Source organism: Triplophysa rosa, linkage group LG11 (genome assembly GCF_024868665.1).
Source record: "Triplophysa rosa linkage group LG11, Trosa_1v2, whole genome shotgun sequence".
In the NCBI taxonomy this organism is placed as follows: domain Eukaryota; kingdom Metazoa; phylum Chordata; class Actinopteri; order Cypriniformes; family Nemacheilidae; genus Triplophysa; species Triplophysa rosa.
Genome location: NC_079900.1, coordinates 9,958,839 through 9,973,511, shown reverse-complemented (window position 1 = coordinate 9,973,511; position 14,673 = coordinate 9,958,839). Strand labels below are relative to the sequence as shown.

The window sequence follows — 14,673 nt, the reverse complement described above, 5'->3', positions numbered from 1 at the left end:
GTTATCCATTCTGCAACGTTTGCTATGTGCCGAAACCTTTCCGTTTCCGTTTCCGTGTATATGAGTGGTGTATTCTTGTTTTATTAATCTATTGATGGATATGTAATAAAGCTTTTCCCAACATGGTATGCTCCCTTTCAGAAATACTGTATAATGCTACACATCCTCTTTGTTTTGGCATCCCAGCAAGCTGTGAACCATTCTTGAGTAAATGTGACCTGCACTGTTCTATATTATATGATTCAGAGCATTCAAAACACACAGTCGTGACTCATAGGAAAGCTCCTTATGTGATGTCACAGGATTCTGTGGAAAGAACCCTGCTGTGCCAAATCACTGTTGCGGAGAACACGGGTTTGCTCCTGGAATGTCACCACCGAAAGCACTCTCCACATCCCCAGCTCCCAACCCCTTTTTCGAATTGGACAGGAGGACCATTTTCTCATTTTTTTGTGCAATTGTAAGGAACACGATTCACTCATTAACAGAGTGCTCCTGCATGTGCAGCACATGGCTGATGATAGAACTTGCTTCACCTGCCTTTAAAGTTCTTATCCGAGATTCTTATTAGCACATCACATTTCTATTTTAGCTCTTCGTGTCAAATAGAAAAAATGGCCACCAAGCATTTCTCCACTCTTCCTTCTATTTGGTCTATTTCCTCCAACCATCATACTGGCCCTTATTTTCTGGACACTGACTCAGCCCTAGCTCATGTTTAGTGGGAAGAAAAATCAAGCTATAGTTCAAGCTCTCAGTTTTCCCTAAGGGCTTTGCATTTCACCCTAATACTGTATCATCTATGTGGTGCCGAGTATAGAATCATGCAGGAATGCAGGGAAAGTGAACGTTCCTGCAAAACAAACTAAATGTGAGCAGTTACGTCAAGGCTGTGCAACCCTCTCCCCTCATAACTTCCACAAACTCTCTCACACACACAACACACAGGAATCTCTGTTAAATTTAAGCAAGTTAGAGGGGAGGGGTGGTCAAGTTTAGTGACTATGTCTCTGTCAGTAAAAAGGTAATAATGAATGCACAGCGCCTTTAAAGAAAGTTGATTTAAAAAAGGGAAAAGGTTTTAAGCAAACCTCTCTCTGGAAATGTGTTACTACCTCAAGAGGGTGCAACAATACCTCTGAACGCAGGGTGGCGCTTCATCCTTCGAAGGGTCAATGTGAATGGGTTTCTTGAAATGTTAATGGACCTATGGTAAAACTGAGATGAGCAGTTCATGTGATGAAAATTCAGACCATTCCGAGCCGTTTGAATAGAAAGAAAAAAACTTAAAAATAGACCCTTGGATGGCAGTAAAGAAATTAATAATTTGTAAAAGTCTGAACATTTTAATGACAATTGCAACTTTTTGGAAGAACATTGCGTAATGATCTGGTTAGCGTTATTTAGTATTTTTAAGAATTAATACTTTTAATATTTTTAATACTGGATATAAAAAATGAATATATGTGAATATAATAACTAAACAATAACAGTAAAACCAGAAAACATTACAAAAGTAAAACCTACATGCCCCAAATAGCCAATGTAAAAGTTAAAAACTCTGCTCTAACCTAAACACCATGAAGCAGATAAACATGTTTTATCCTTCTTAAATTTAACTATGACCGCTGTGTTCTCTTCCCGCTGAACTCTAGCGGGACTTATATTCTTTAAACAGACAGGAAACACTTCGACAGCGACTTCCCACATTAGCCAACCACTGGCTCGCGGCAGTCTATTTCTGAATTTGTAGAGCAAACAGCTAAAAGGTAAGTCTTTTGTCGATATTATGTTGTGTTACTGATCATATTAGTGGGCTCTGTTTTGAGTTTGTCACACGCACTGCACGGTTGCATCTGTTGTCCTGTGAAACGGAGCATACACATGGCTCACTCCGTCTGTTTGGCCATCATAAAGCAACTTCCACTTGATTTGGTGATTTAGTAAGTCATTCGGATGTACCTTAGTGAAACTTTTCCACCGTCATTTTTGAACCAGGACGATAAACATCAACGTCTTTGCGTCGATCGACATTAGCTGCGGTTGTCAGTAGAAACAGTCGTAGCACCTGATTCATAATTGTGGGTTGTAAAACAAAAAATGTTTCAGTTATCTTGTTTTGGTGGCGTTTATTACTTGAAAGCACCGTTTCTGTATTTATATACAGTTACACTGTGAGGGGAGCCGGAAGTGACGCAGTGCATGTAACGAGTGGTATAAGGTGTGGGCACTTTAAGAGCAATTTGCCTATGTTCCTTTTTTTACCTTTTGTGTATGTGCGCATGTGCGAGATTGTCTTGCGCCAAAACTGCACCCCGCATGTATGCCGGTGGGAGTCTGATGCTCCATTTTCATTTTTATTATTTTAATCTTAGTTTTGTTAAGTGACACGTTTCCCACGGAGGTTTGCCGTGTGCTCCGAGGAATAAATCCGTTTCTGAGGGACACTGTTTGTGAGTTTTCTTGCTGTATGCAACCAAGTTGCTTTGGGTTGGTGAGCTATCCCCTTTTTCTCACGAAAGACGTGTTACAAGTGGCCCCCGAACATTTTGTATCTGGCCTTTGATGCACGGAGCGGTTTTACACGGATACAACGACTGTATGTGACGGACAACGCTTAAGACAATGCTGTAAGTCCCAGCCCGAAAGTCTGAGGCTGTGGGGCCTGCTCGATGCTGGCGGACATTTTGTGTTGCTAAGGCGAACGACTTTTCGTCACTTTTCGATGGATTTGCTGCGACGCGGAGGTTGGTTTAATGTGTGTTGAAGTGGATTAAAGTTTGTGAATTTTTTTTTTAACTTTGACGCCGTTCGCGTGGATATCATTCTACGCCCACTAACGTTACGTCCATTTACGGAACTGAAGGTGCTTTGAACTGGTCAAATTAAACTCGAGATTTTTTTTTTCTTTCTTGAATTGGATTATTTCCTGTTGTTTTGAACTGCAGTGGGGAGCCATTGCGTTGTGCTTCGAACTGGCTGACTTTCTCAGCCTCAAAAAAATAATAATAAAAAAAATAAAGACTGAACATGAGAAAATGCTTTAATTGATGGACTCTGAACGTAACGTTTTAAGTTTTGTGATAAGGGATCTGTTGTCACTATTGTTTCCCTGGGATCTTTGTTATATCACATTTGTTGATTATATTTACAATTTATTTCTCCCAAAGGGCATTCGATTCCATTTAATAATTGCCTATTTTGTGCACTGAAAGTAATGCAAATTTGAATCGTTTGTAAATAATTTTGTTCTGATTCATTGCTTTTGAAGTTCACAGTATTTTGATACAGTGTCAATTGATTTTGTTATAATGGCCAAACGGGTTGGCAAAATGACTTATCTAACTGACCAATCTAAACCCTTTGAGTGCCCACCCAGGTGGAGTGTGCCAAAATCTGTTGAATGCCTGGAAGCACAGATGGAGTCACTTAAAGATGAGGTGATGATGCTGCGAAGGTGCCTGAAAGAATCTCTTGATCTTCAGAGAGGTATCATCGACCGCTGTACACAAGACCTAAATGTCCCTGCTACAACTCAGTTACCTTCACAGGTCATGCCTGTTGCTTCCTCCACACCATATGGTCGTGCATCTACAGTTCAAATGCAGCAGGATCTCCAGTCCTTGGCAGCTGAGGCATGTGACAGAACTGGAAATGTGCCAGGTTTAACCCAAAGCTCTCTTGATCTGAACAATGCAACAAGAACTCTAGCATCAGTCTTGCAACAATCTAGATTGGAGCCCCCAGTATTCATGGGTGATGGGAAAGTTCAACCTGATGACTGGCTGATGCTTGTAAATGCATATAGAGTTTCTTTGGGTCTCAGTGACACACAAATTCTGCTTGAACTACCGCGCTTTCTAGCTAAGGAGCCAAGAGAATGGTTTGCAGTACTGAGTTCGCATGTTACTTCTTGGACACAATTCTGTAATCTATTCAAGACTGTATTTCTTCCACCTGATAACCAAGAACGTGTCTTAAGGGGTATCCTGGACCGTGTACAAGCCCCAGGTGAACCTTTTCTGACTTTTGTAGCACACTTGTTGTCAGAATTCAAGAAGCTTAAAACTCCGCCTCCTGAACAGAAACAAATTGATCTTATCTGCAAGCATGCCCTTGAACGCTACAGAGTGGCATTGTATGGCACACAGATCGTGTCAGTTATTGATCTCTTAATGCGTGCCCATGAACTGCATGTAGCTCTTGGTCCTGACAGCCATAGCGAACCAGTGGTGCAGAAAAGCAAACAAGTGAGAGAGGTGTACTGCTACAAATGTTTGACACCTGGTTTTACTTCTAGAAACTGCCCAAACTGTAACCTTGAGTATCAGTCTTTTGTGGCTACAGAAAACAAGCCTAGTCGCACTTTAACTGAACCACAACTGCCAGACCAAAATGAGAAGGCTCCACAGTGTACTAACAGTGAAGAGCAAAACCAATTCTCGGTTCGGCAGAAGGTAAACTTCAGAGGGGGGAGGAAGTTCCACAGAGGCAATCCTCCTCCCAGAAGATAAACGTGCCTCAACCTCGTTTTACGTCCCCACCTGAGCCATTTGTCCTGGGCCATGTGGAGGACCATGCATCTTCTTCATTTTGGAATACACCGTTCATTGTTAAAGTGAACCTCTATAACAAAGCTGTCGATGCAGCATTGGATACTGGCGCCTCAATTTCGGCGGTACGCACTACCATGATTTCTGATGTTGTGAAAAATCCTGGAAAAGTTCAGCCGTGGACATCGCCACCAATTCAGCTTGCAAACAACACTGCTTGTAGTCCTTCTGGCATTGTGTGGTTGAACATTGGTTTCCAAGGACAAACTTTCTACCACCGTTTTGTCATTATTCCCGACCTTTCTTCTCCTCTTATCTTGGGGATGGATTTCATGCTACGTGCATCTGTGAGCATTCATATTCCGTCACGAACAGTAACGCTGGGTGAAAATACCTCTAACCCATGTGAGGCTCTAGCTGAGTGGATTGAGGCTCCTGAAGCTGAAAGCCTGATGTTCCTGAATGTCTGCCCGTCTGCCTTGGAGGAGAAGGTTGAACTGGCTTGTCTGCAAAGTGCACATAAAGGGCAATTAATGGATCTCCTTAAAGACTTCTGGAGCATGTTCGACGGACACTTAGGTCACACCTCTTTGGCAGAGCACGTAATTAATACAGGTGATGCTAAACCTGTTCACCTCCCACCGTACCGCACCTCACCAGCGAAGAAACAGTTAATTGAGGAACAGATTCGGATGATGCTGGAGCAAAACATCATTGAACCGTCTTCGAGTCCATGGGCTGCGCCTGTTGTAATTGTCAAAAAGCCATGTGGTGACCCTAGGTTCTGTGTTGATTACAGAGGCCTTAATAATCTAACAATAAAGGATTCTTACCCACTTCCCAGGATTGATGAATCTTTAGACTTCTTGGCTCGAGGACGATATCTTACCACCCTTGACCTCTCTCGAGGGTACTGGCAGGTGTCTGTGGAGGAGCATTCGAGACCAAAAACCGCTTTCATATCACACTGTGGCTTGTTTCAATTCAAAGTTCTTCCCTTTGGACTCTGTAACGCACCTGCCACATTTCAGAGAGTAATGAACAATGTCCTTGCTGGCCTGACTTATAAGTGCTGTGCAGTCTATCTTGATGACATCGTCATTGCATCCCCAACCTTTGAGCAGCATTTGGCGGACCTTCGAGAAGTCTTGTCCAGGCTTGAGTCAGCTGGCCTTTCCCTCAAGTTAAGCAAATGTCAGTTCTGTTTGAATGAGCTTGTCTTCCTTGGCTATCGTGTCACACCTGATGGTATTACTCCAGACCCGAAGAAGGTTGAGGCAGTGACAGAGTTCAAGACGCCTAGGGATGTAAAACAAGTGAGGGGATTTATTGGCCTTACCGGCTATTACAGGCGGTTCATCCCTAATTACGCACGAAAAGCAGAGCCACTTTTTAAACTCACCAGAAAGGAAACTCTTTTCAGTTGGGACAATGATTGTCAAGGTGCAATGGATTTTCTGAAACATTGTCTCACATCTGAGCCTATTCTGTGCTTCCCTGATTTCACACGCCCGTTTTTCGTCCATACTGATGCTTGTGAATTGGGCCTTGGCGCAGCGCTGATGCAAAAAGATGACATGGGGTGAGACGTTGCTGTTGCTTTTGCAAGCAGAACACTGCACAAATCAGAAAGGCCGTACTCGACTCCTGAAAAAGAGTGTTTGGGAGTGATTTGGGCTCTCGAACATTTCAGACCTTATGTCGAAGGCCTACATGTGACTGTCTATACGGACCATAATAGTCTGAAGTGGCTGATGAGTCGACCCAACCCTTCTGGACGACTAGCGAGGTGGTCTTTACGTCTACAGGATTTTGATTTCTCCATCGTCCACAAGCCAGGTGTTAGAAACAGTGTACCCGACGCACTGTCACGCAACCCAATGCCACACAGTTCTGATCCCATTGACATTCTGCCAGCTCATGCAGTCATAGGAGGTTTGGACCTGAGAAGTCTCTCCTCAGTCATGGTAACTGACAGAGCTCAAGTGAGGCAAATGCAGATTGATGATCTGGTGGTTGGCATTCTGCTCCGAAATCTTGAAGGGGGCGTTACGGATGAAGATCATGTCATTCAGGATGGTCTGCTTTATTTCAAGGACCCTAAGGCAGCTTGTGGTTTGCATCCTATGAAGCAGCTTAAGCTTTTTGTACCGACAGCCATGCGGCCTACGGTGCTCAAGTATTACCATGACCATACGACAGCTGGCCATCTTGGTGTGACGAAAACGCTGGCCAGGCTCAAACAAAGGTTATTTTGGCCAAAAATGGTGACAGACATTAAGAGATACGTCGTTTCATGCCCTGTGTGCCAGAAAACTAAGCCGAGCCAAAGAAAACCTGCTGGGTTGATGATCCCAATTGAACCTGCAGAACCTTGGGAATACACTGGAGTGGATTTTGTCGGCCCACTTCCTCGTACACAAAACGGCAATGAATATTTGATTGTCTTTGTCGACTACTTCTCGAAATGGGTGGAAGTGAGTGCAGTGCGGTCTGCAACTGCTCAGGTGGCAGCGAGTAAGTTTCTTGGTGAAGTCTTTGCCCGCCACGGTGCCCCAACATACCTTATATCTGATCGTGGCACCCCATTTGTGAGCAATCTCTTTGAGCATGTGGTCGCTGCTCTTGGCACTGAACATCGACTTACGACAGCGTACCACCCGCAAACTAATGCCACCGAAAGGGTGAACCGCACACTTAAAACTGCCATTCGTGCTTACGTTGGGGACAAACACTCTTCATGGGACAGGTATCTCCCGCAAATTTGTTTCGCACTTCGAACGGCCCACCATGAGAGCACAGGTCTTTCTCCAGCAATGATGTTATACGGTCGTGAGTTAGAGACGCCGCTTGACCTGATAACACAACCGAATTCTGTGGGAGTTGATGACCCTGAGATACCTTATCCTGAAAGCTTGAGAGCCTCGCTGCAGGATGCTCATGATCATGCCAGGGCTGCGCTGAAGGCAAGCCATGCAAAAAGGAAACATTACTACGACAAGAAAAGATGCACAGTTGCATATGCTGTGGGAGACTTGGTGAGAGTTAAGACCCACCCCAAATCTGTTGCTGAAGCGAACTTTACAGCCAAGTTGGCTCCAGTATATGCTGGGCCATTTCGTGTTTCTAAGAAATTATCCAGTGTAAATTACAGACTTACCAATGTGAATACTGCAGAGGATGCTGGTGTTTTCCATGTGGTGAATCTGCAGCCATTTCACATTTGGGACTCAGCCGTGCCTAAAACAGGTTCCCACAGTGATGTCATTTCACTTTCTTGTAATGAGGACTTTGGTTCTGAAGTAGGGATGGGCGATATGGCCCTAAAACTCTATCACGATAATTCCTGGTATTTCTTGCGATAACGATAAAAATGACGATATATCCATAACGTCATCCACCGCTGTTTTTTGCGTCAAGTGATAGTAGCTGCATGTAGTCTAGACCCTCAGAAAAACAAATATTGTCAAAAAGTAAAACTTACCCCAAATCAAACAGCTCCTAAAATATACCTACAGTATTTTTGTAAATATAAAATGTAATAGTGAGATTCGACTTCAAAAGGTTGTAGTAAAGAAAAGTTAAATGAACTAAAGCTCAATAAACACATCATGTCATACCTAAAACTGTATATATTCTATTGTTGGGTGGAAACGATCGATCGCATCACGCTGTCAATCACTCTCTCTTGAACTGTGTGAACCTTCTCTTCTCACAGCAACATACACTGAATCTGTCTATGACTCGCGCTACAGAAAGAGAACAGAGAAATGCGGATAAAAGAAATCTAATTAAATAATCCATGCTTTTATACGCTCATAAACGTATTTAAAATAACGTAACACAAACTCGCATGTGTACTGTATGTGAACAGGCAGCAGTGCTGTGCGCGCTGTGTCGCTATGAAAGCACATGTGGGCGTGAGCTGCGCACAGGACGCTCCGTTCATCCTGTATATAACAGGCAAGAAATCATACTAAACTATTTGTGCACGCGCGCATAACATCTAACGAATGTTTAAATAAATACTTTTAGCCAAACTAAATGTTGTGGTGTAACGCATTATGACTATCAACGACTACTTAACAAACGAATTAAATAAAACGAAAGTGAAACTAAACATTAACTCGGATGCATCTACAGTGCCAACCTAAACGAGATTTAGAGCTTTAGTGCAAACTCTTTCTCAGCTTCACGTCCGCCCTCCGCTATACCCGTTTTCGCTTCACATATGAGCTGTGAATGGGTCTCACAAAGAAATACGTCATCAACTAGAATTTATCGTTTATATCGCGGGAAGACTAATTCCTATCGTGTGGGGAATTTCTACCGGTATATCGCAAACGATATAATATCGCCCATCCCTATTCTGAAGTGGACTGTTCCAATGATTCTAACCTTGTGGTTTGTGCTGACCACGAAACTTCAAATGCACATTCAGGTGATAATTTTGAAGAAATTCTGCCTGGCCACCTGTTTGTCAACCTACAGGACTCTCCACCCAACCCAATTGAAGCTGAGCCCTTCCCTACCACCTCTAATCAGGGTCATTATGCACTGAGACGGAGGAATGTTCCAAGGGTTACATCTGATTGGTCAGTGAATAAGTGGACCAACCCATATCACACACAAAGATTTGAGTTGTAGTAGTGATATGTAAGATAAAACGGGGTTTTTCGATAGTGTTAATCGCTGTTGTTCTTTGTTCATTCATGGTACTTTATTCATGTTTTTGTTACAGTCACCCTTATCTACTATGTTGCTGTAATGATGTACTCTTTACAAACATGTATGCTTGTGCTGGTTGTACATTGTGTTTTCTCCCTGCCCTGTAGCTTTTCGACTTTATCATGTATGGGGGTTGTTAAGTGTTTGCTGTGTGCGGCTGAGGGCAGCCTTTTTTTTGGGGGGGGGAAATCTGTAACGAGTGGTATAAGGTGTGGGCCCTTTAAGAGCAATTTGCCTATGTTCCTTTTTTTTACCTTTTGTGTATGTGCGCATGTGCGAGATTGTCTTGCGCCAAAACTGCACCCCGCATGTATGCCGGTGGGAGTCTGATGCTCCATTTTCATTTTTATTATTTTAATCTTAGTTTTGTTAAGTGACACGTTTCCCACGGAGGTTTGCCGTGTGCTCCGAGGAATAAATCCGTTTCTGAGGGACACTGTTTGTGAGTTTTCTTGATATATGCAACCAAGTTGCTTTGGGTTGGTGAGCTATCCCCTTTTTCTCACGAAAGACGTGTTACATGCAGCAGCCATTTAAAAAAAGCGTTAACGTTACCTTGTACAGGGCAAGAACAACGGTGGTGTTTATGTGGTAACGTTAGCTGATATTTTCTTGAAAGTATGTTTTAAATATAGATGAATTTCTATTACGTTTTCAGGTTAATGTTACCATCATAAGAAATATTGTTTCATTAAATTTATTTATTTTCGTATATATGTTTTAAGTAGCAACGTAGCTGTAATGTTCAGCTCGTTTCACAGAGTGAATGGTTTACACTAAAATATAATTTTAAATGATGACATTTATTTAAAGTAATTAAATCAACTTTCTTTATTATTATGTAATTAAGTGTTGTTTTATTAGGAATGAAGAGGAGTAGACACGAAGATGACTCTGAAACATTACACTTGGCTCAAGATTGTGGGCAGCGAGGAAACAAGCTCCCTCGAACAGAGGCAAGTTGGTATTTTACAGTCTCTCACAGTCACGGAACAACATGAGTAAGATGTTATTTTCTGTAACTTGTTCTTTGATAGGTTGAAAAGATTATTTCAGAAAAGGTTAAGAATGCAGTCGAGCTGTCTGACCACAGGATGAAGGATCTGATGGAGAGAATTGGGGAGGTGAAGAATGAACCCAGATACGATGCAAGGATCAAGAAACTAGAAGTGTGTGATCAGAATTCAAATTTTCTTGTAAATGTTTCATGTGTCATTTCCATGTTGAATGATCAGTGTGTATTAGACTGTCTGTATGATTATAGTTCTTGGCAGATACCAGAAGCACCATATCAAACACAACCACTTTATCCGGTTCAGATCAATCCTCTTTTTATTTCAGGCACACATATTGAAGATAAAACGGAGGGGAGATGCGGTATTCACATATATCAGAAAACTCAGATCTTTGGGGATTTTTCAGAATCAGGTATGAGGTAGATTAATCTTTCTCTGTAAAACCAAATCTTAATGATTGTAGTGTTGTTCACGATGCTGACTTTGATCATTTTTTGTATTTTCGCACAACTGTTGTGCCGCCTTGCCATTAGTCTCTCTCATCAAGTTCAACTGCCGCCCCTGGACAGCCACTGCGATTCATCTCTGGCGCTGAACCCATCAGCCGCATGTCCAGGTATTCTACAAAATTTAGTTGTATTTATTGGAGATTCATCATCAACATCAACATCATTGGTGCCAGTGAGATGAATTGGTGGTTACTTAAAAGGATTTCGGTGTTTAATTTTTTACTTGTACTGCCAAGTGTTAAGGCCTGAGATAAGCTAGTAAATAAGTCCTAGTAAATGTTTTTGATAAGATTTTCAGGCCACACTTTTATGCCATAGACTTGCTTCTGTCAGCCTGCGTTGGGAAAATAACTACATAGAGCCAGTGAGTCGCAGCTGTTGGCTGTGGATGTTAAATCCTTGAAAGAATCCATTTACACGTAAGCTTTTTAAGAGCATATTGAGAATCATATTCAGTATGTTATGGCACTTTTCCACTGCATGGTACCGTCGGGTTTAGTGCGACTGCTCGGTACAGCTCACTTCACTTCGGCTCAGTTTGCTTTTCCACAGCAGTTTAGTACTGCTTCAACGTGGGTGGGGATTATAAACTTATGGTGCTTGTCCACTGCATCGCGGTACAGCTCACTTTTGGGGGATTTTCCACTGGGTACAGTACCTAGTACCTGATACTTTTTTTTTAGTACCACCTCGGTTGAGGTTCCAAGCGTACCGATACCAAAATGTGACGTGTTTACACACAGATCACTGATTGGGCAGAGAGACTCATTACCAGCGTCATTGGATTTGCAACACAAGAATAGGCATTTTAATGCGTAATATAGCATTTCGTTATATGCTTTGTGACTGTAATATAGAGATTGAGACCCTTAACGCAATGCTAAATGCAAGATTAGTTTACTCTCGTGCGCCATCGAGCAAACCAAATGATCGTTGTCTGCTCTTTGCTGTAGATTTCCCAAACTCTCTGGTATTTTTAGCAGTATTTTGTTTTGCTCCCATCCGCCATCGATATGTTCCATTACTCCTGTGTGTGCGTTTGTTTGTGTCGCGTTTACGATGATGCTACGGCAGTAGAGGTGGCGCAACTATGACGATAAGTTTATAATCCCACCCACTTTGAAGCAGTACTAAACTGCAGTGGATAAGCAAACTGACCCGAAGTGGAGTGAGCTGTACCGAGCTGAAACGTACTTAACCTGACGGTACCATGCAGTGGAAAAGCGCCATCAGTTGCGCCGTGTCTACTGCCGTAACATCATTGTGAATGAGACATAAACACACGAGATATATGGAGCATATCGATGGCGGATGGCAGCAAAACAAAATACTGCTATAAAAAAACGAGAGTTGGGGAAATCTTACAGCAAAGAGCAGACAACGATCATTTGGTTGGCTCGATGGCACATGAGGGTAAGCTAATGTAGCATTTAACATTGTGTTAAGGGTCTGAGTCTCTATATTACCGTCACGAAGCATATAATGAAATGCCAATATTACGTATTAAAATGCCTATTCATGTGTTGCAAATCCACATTCTCTCTGCCCAATCAGTGATCTCTGTGTTAACACGTCACATTTTGGTATCGGTACAGTACGCTTGGAACCTCAACCGAGGTGGTACTAAAAAAAGTATCAGGCACTAGGTACTGTACCCAGTGGAAAACCCCCCGTACCGTGCAGTAGTATGCAGTGGAAAGGCGCCATTAGTTGCCCAGCCGTATAAAGTGTTAGCAGAGGGAAAGCAGTGGTCCCTTTGGACGTTTTGTTGCGCTTTCTTTTCATGCTGCATGCAGAATGGCATTTAGTTTTGTGTGTGGCTGTTGCAGCCCTATAAACTTGTGTGCTTCTTTGGAAAGATTCTCATCTGCTGAATGTTTGTGTTTCAAGGCCAGCAAAGCAGACTGATTTACACCAATGATTAAAGCTGTCTCTGATTCTAAGCATCTGCTTAATTATATTGTCAATACTGTTCACCGTAAAATAGTTTAATATTCAATAAGCATTTGTTTCCCCAGAGGTTCAGTCAGCAGTGGATGTTCTGTGTCCCCAGCAGGTGCTGTGATCATTATTAATAGTACAGAAATAACCATGTTAAATTCATGTAGATTTGATATGACATTATTTTTCTTCAATGACAGATAATGACTGTGATATAGCTGCTTTAAGAAGACCAAGAAAGGGGTTCTGGGAGAGTGTGGTAATGTTTATGTCATTGTCTTTTTAATTGGCATTTTCTTTAAAGGGATTATTCACCCGAATCATCATTTACTCCCACTTAAAACAACACAAGGATAAGTAAATAATGACAGAATTTACATTAATTCCTTATTTTCTGTCATTACTTCAGCGGTCCAAGAAACAGGTTGTTGACCTCACAGAAGATGGCAGCGGTATATATATCCATCAATTAGAATGAAATATATGTTTAAGCAATACAATTATTTTACTTGCTGTGTGGTTAGAATGATATGTTTGTTCTGTTACAGCAGGTAAACCGTGTGAAGAAACTCTGGTTACAGAACCGTCAGATCAGGTAGCCATCATATACATAGTCAGTTGTAAGTGTCCACTGTGTGTCAGGGTTGTTCGTTCACATTTGTGTCTTGCTTAGTCCCAACAAAAAATGGAAGTTTCAGAACAGCCTAAACCCTCCAGCAAACCACCCACTCCTATAAAAGGTATGCCGTATATCATTTTAATACCATCAAGTATATGTCCAGTCATTACTAACTGTAAACAACACGCATGTTTTGCAAGATTATAGGGTAGAAGAATCAAGTTGTTTTTATACAAAATCATTTGGTAGAATGTCTAAGATTGATTAATTGACTGGTCTGTAATCTTTTCTGCCTCAGCAGAAAGTCAATGTGTTAAGGAGGAAGACAGTTCTTCAGGTCAGCTGGATGAGGTATGTGTGGTGTTATGTGCTATTACACCTAAAAGTCTTCAGTCTTTATATCAATACATTTGTTGTACCATTTCAAAACATGCAGTTTTTTTCTTTGCAGGAGGACTGGCACTCCAAACTCAGTCCTTTCCCAGATACCCCGTTTCCCAAGGAGCTTCCACTTGCAGCTGCCAGTCATAACTTGCCACAGAAGCCAATAGTGAAATTAGCACGAATTGGACGCGTGAGAGAAATAGGCATCGCTTGGAATGTAGACGTGAAAGATCCCCACGCTGCCGAGATGGATCGCTACTACATTTATGTTGCCAATGAACAAAAAAATGGCACCTTTTCAGCATGGAAATGCCTTGGTGTGATCAAAGCCATGCCTCTCCCTATGGCCTGCAAGGTCTCTGACTGCAAAGGCGATAAAAGACTGTGTTTCATTGTCGTGGGGAAGGATATATTTGGCCGTTACGGGCCATACAGTGACATACATAGTGTTGGAGCAGGACAGACTTGATTTTGCCAATGCTTCTCTGATGGGGTGTAAACACTCTGAAGGCCGATTCACAGATGATGAATGTGCCTGTTTACACTGAAATGGGAAGGTGTGTTCATTTTTTAACATCAAGTTGAAGGCGTTTTGTTCTTTGGTGTGTTATTTCAAATATCCTAAATAAAATATGAAAGCTGCCACCTAGTATTCGTTTTTAAGGTTATATGTAATGGCAATGAAATACCTGATTGTATTTTCCCCTAGCATTTATAATAAGAATTCTTTGGTAATATGTGCGCCAAACAGCAGTTACTAGCCAAAAAGACCATAAAAACCATACAGGCACCATTTGTTCACGTTGACTGCATTCATGTTGGTAAAAATGGATGAAATGAGAATGTTCAGCTATAATGTTCACCCAAATCCAGTGTGAACTGTTAAGTCAATAAAAGTGTTTTAAAAAGAACAACCGTGTTGG

At 42.0% G+C, this 14,673-nt stretch overlaps 1 protein-coding gene across 7 annotated transcripts; it reads left to right on the top strand.

Annotated features, from left to right (window-relative positions):
- Positions 1–1,679: 1,679 nt before the first annotated feature.
- On the top strand, positions 1,680–14,668 carry atf7ip2 (activating transcription factor 7 interacting protein 2). 7 transcript variants are annotated; one of them, XM_057345158.1, is made up of 12 exons: positions 1,680–1,769; positions 10,146–10,237; positions 10,319–10,450; positions 10,623–10,709; positions 10,831–10,913; positions 12,825–12,862; positions 12,948–13,006; positions 13,157–13,199; positions 13,296–13,342; positions 13,421–13,487; positions 13,665–13,717; positions 13,803–14,667. In XM_057345158.1, the coding sequence occupies exons 2-12, from the start codon at positions 10,148–10,150 to the stop codon at positions 14,217–14,219; spliced, it is 1,116 nt and encodes a 371-aa protein (XP_057201141.1). In that variant the 5' UTR covers positions 1,680–1,769; positions 10,146–10,147; the 3' UTR covers positions 14,220–14,667. The 7 variants fall into 7 exon arrangements, with proteins under 7 accessions (XP_057201141.1, XP_057201135.1, XP_057201136.1 ...); XM_057345152.1 differs by lacking the exon at positions 1,680–1,769 and adding an exon at positions 2,185–3,489 and having other exon boundaries at positions 13,803–14,668; XM_057345153.1 differs by lacking the exon at positions 1,680–1,769 and adding an exon at positions 2,186–3,489 and having other exon boundaries at positions 13,668–13,717; positions 13,803–14,668.
- The last annotated feature ends 5 nt before the right edge of the window (positions 14,669–14,673 follow it).

Bases quoted from the DNA above. Each gene is read 5' to 3' on its own strand.
- atf7ip2 (XM_057345152.1), top strand. From the start codon at position 3,312: ATGGCCAAACGGGTTGGCAAAATGACTTATCTAACTGACCAATCTAAA. The intron at 3,490-10,145 runs GTATCATCGACC...TTGTTTTATTAG, and splicing joins ATCTCTTGATCTTCAGAGAG to GAATGAAGAGGAGTAGACAC. The intron at 10,238-10,318 runs GCAAGTTGGTAT...GTTCTTTGATAG, and splicing joins ACAAGCTCCCTCGAACAGAG to GTTGAAAAGATTATTTCAGA.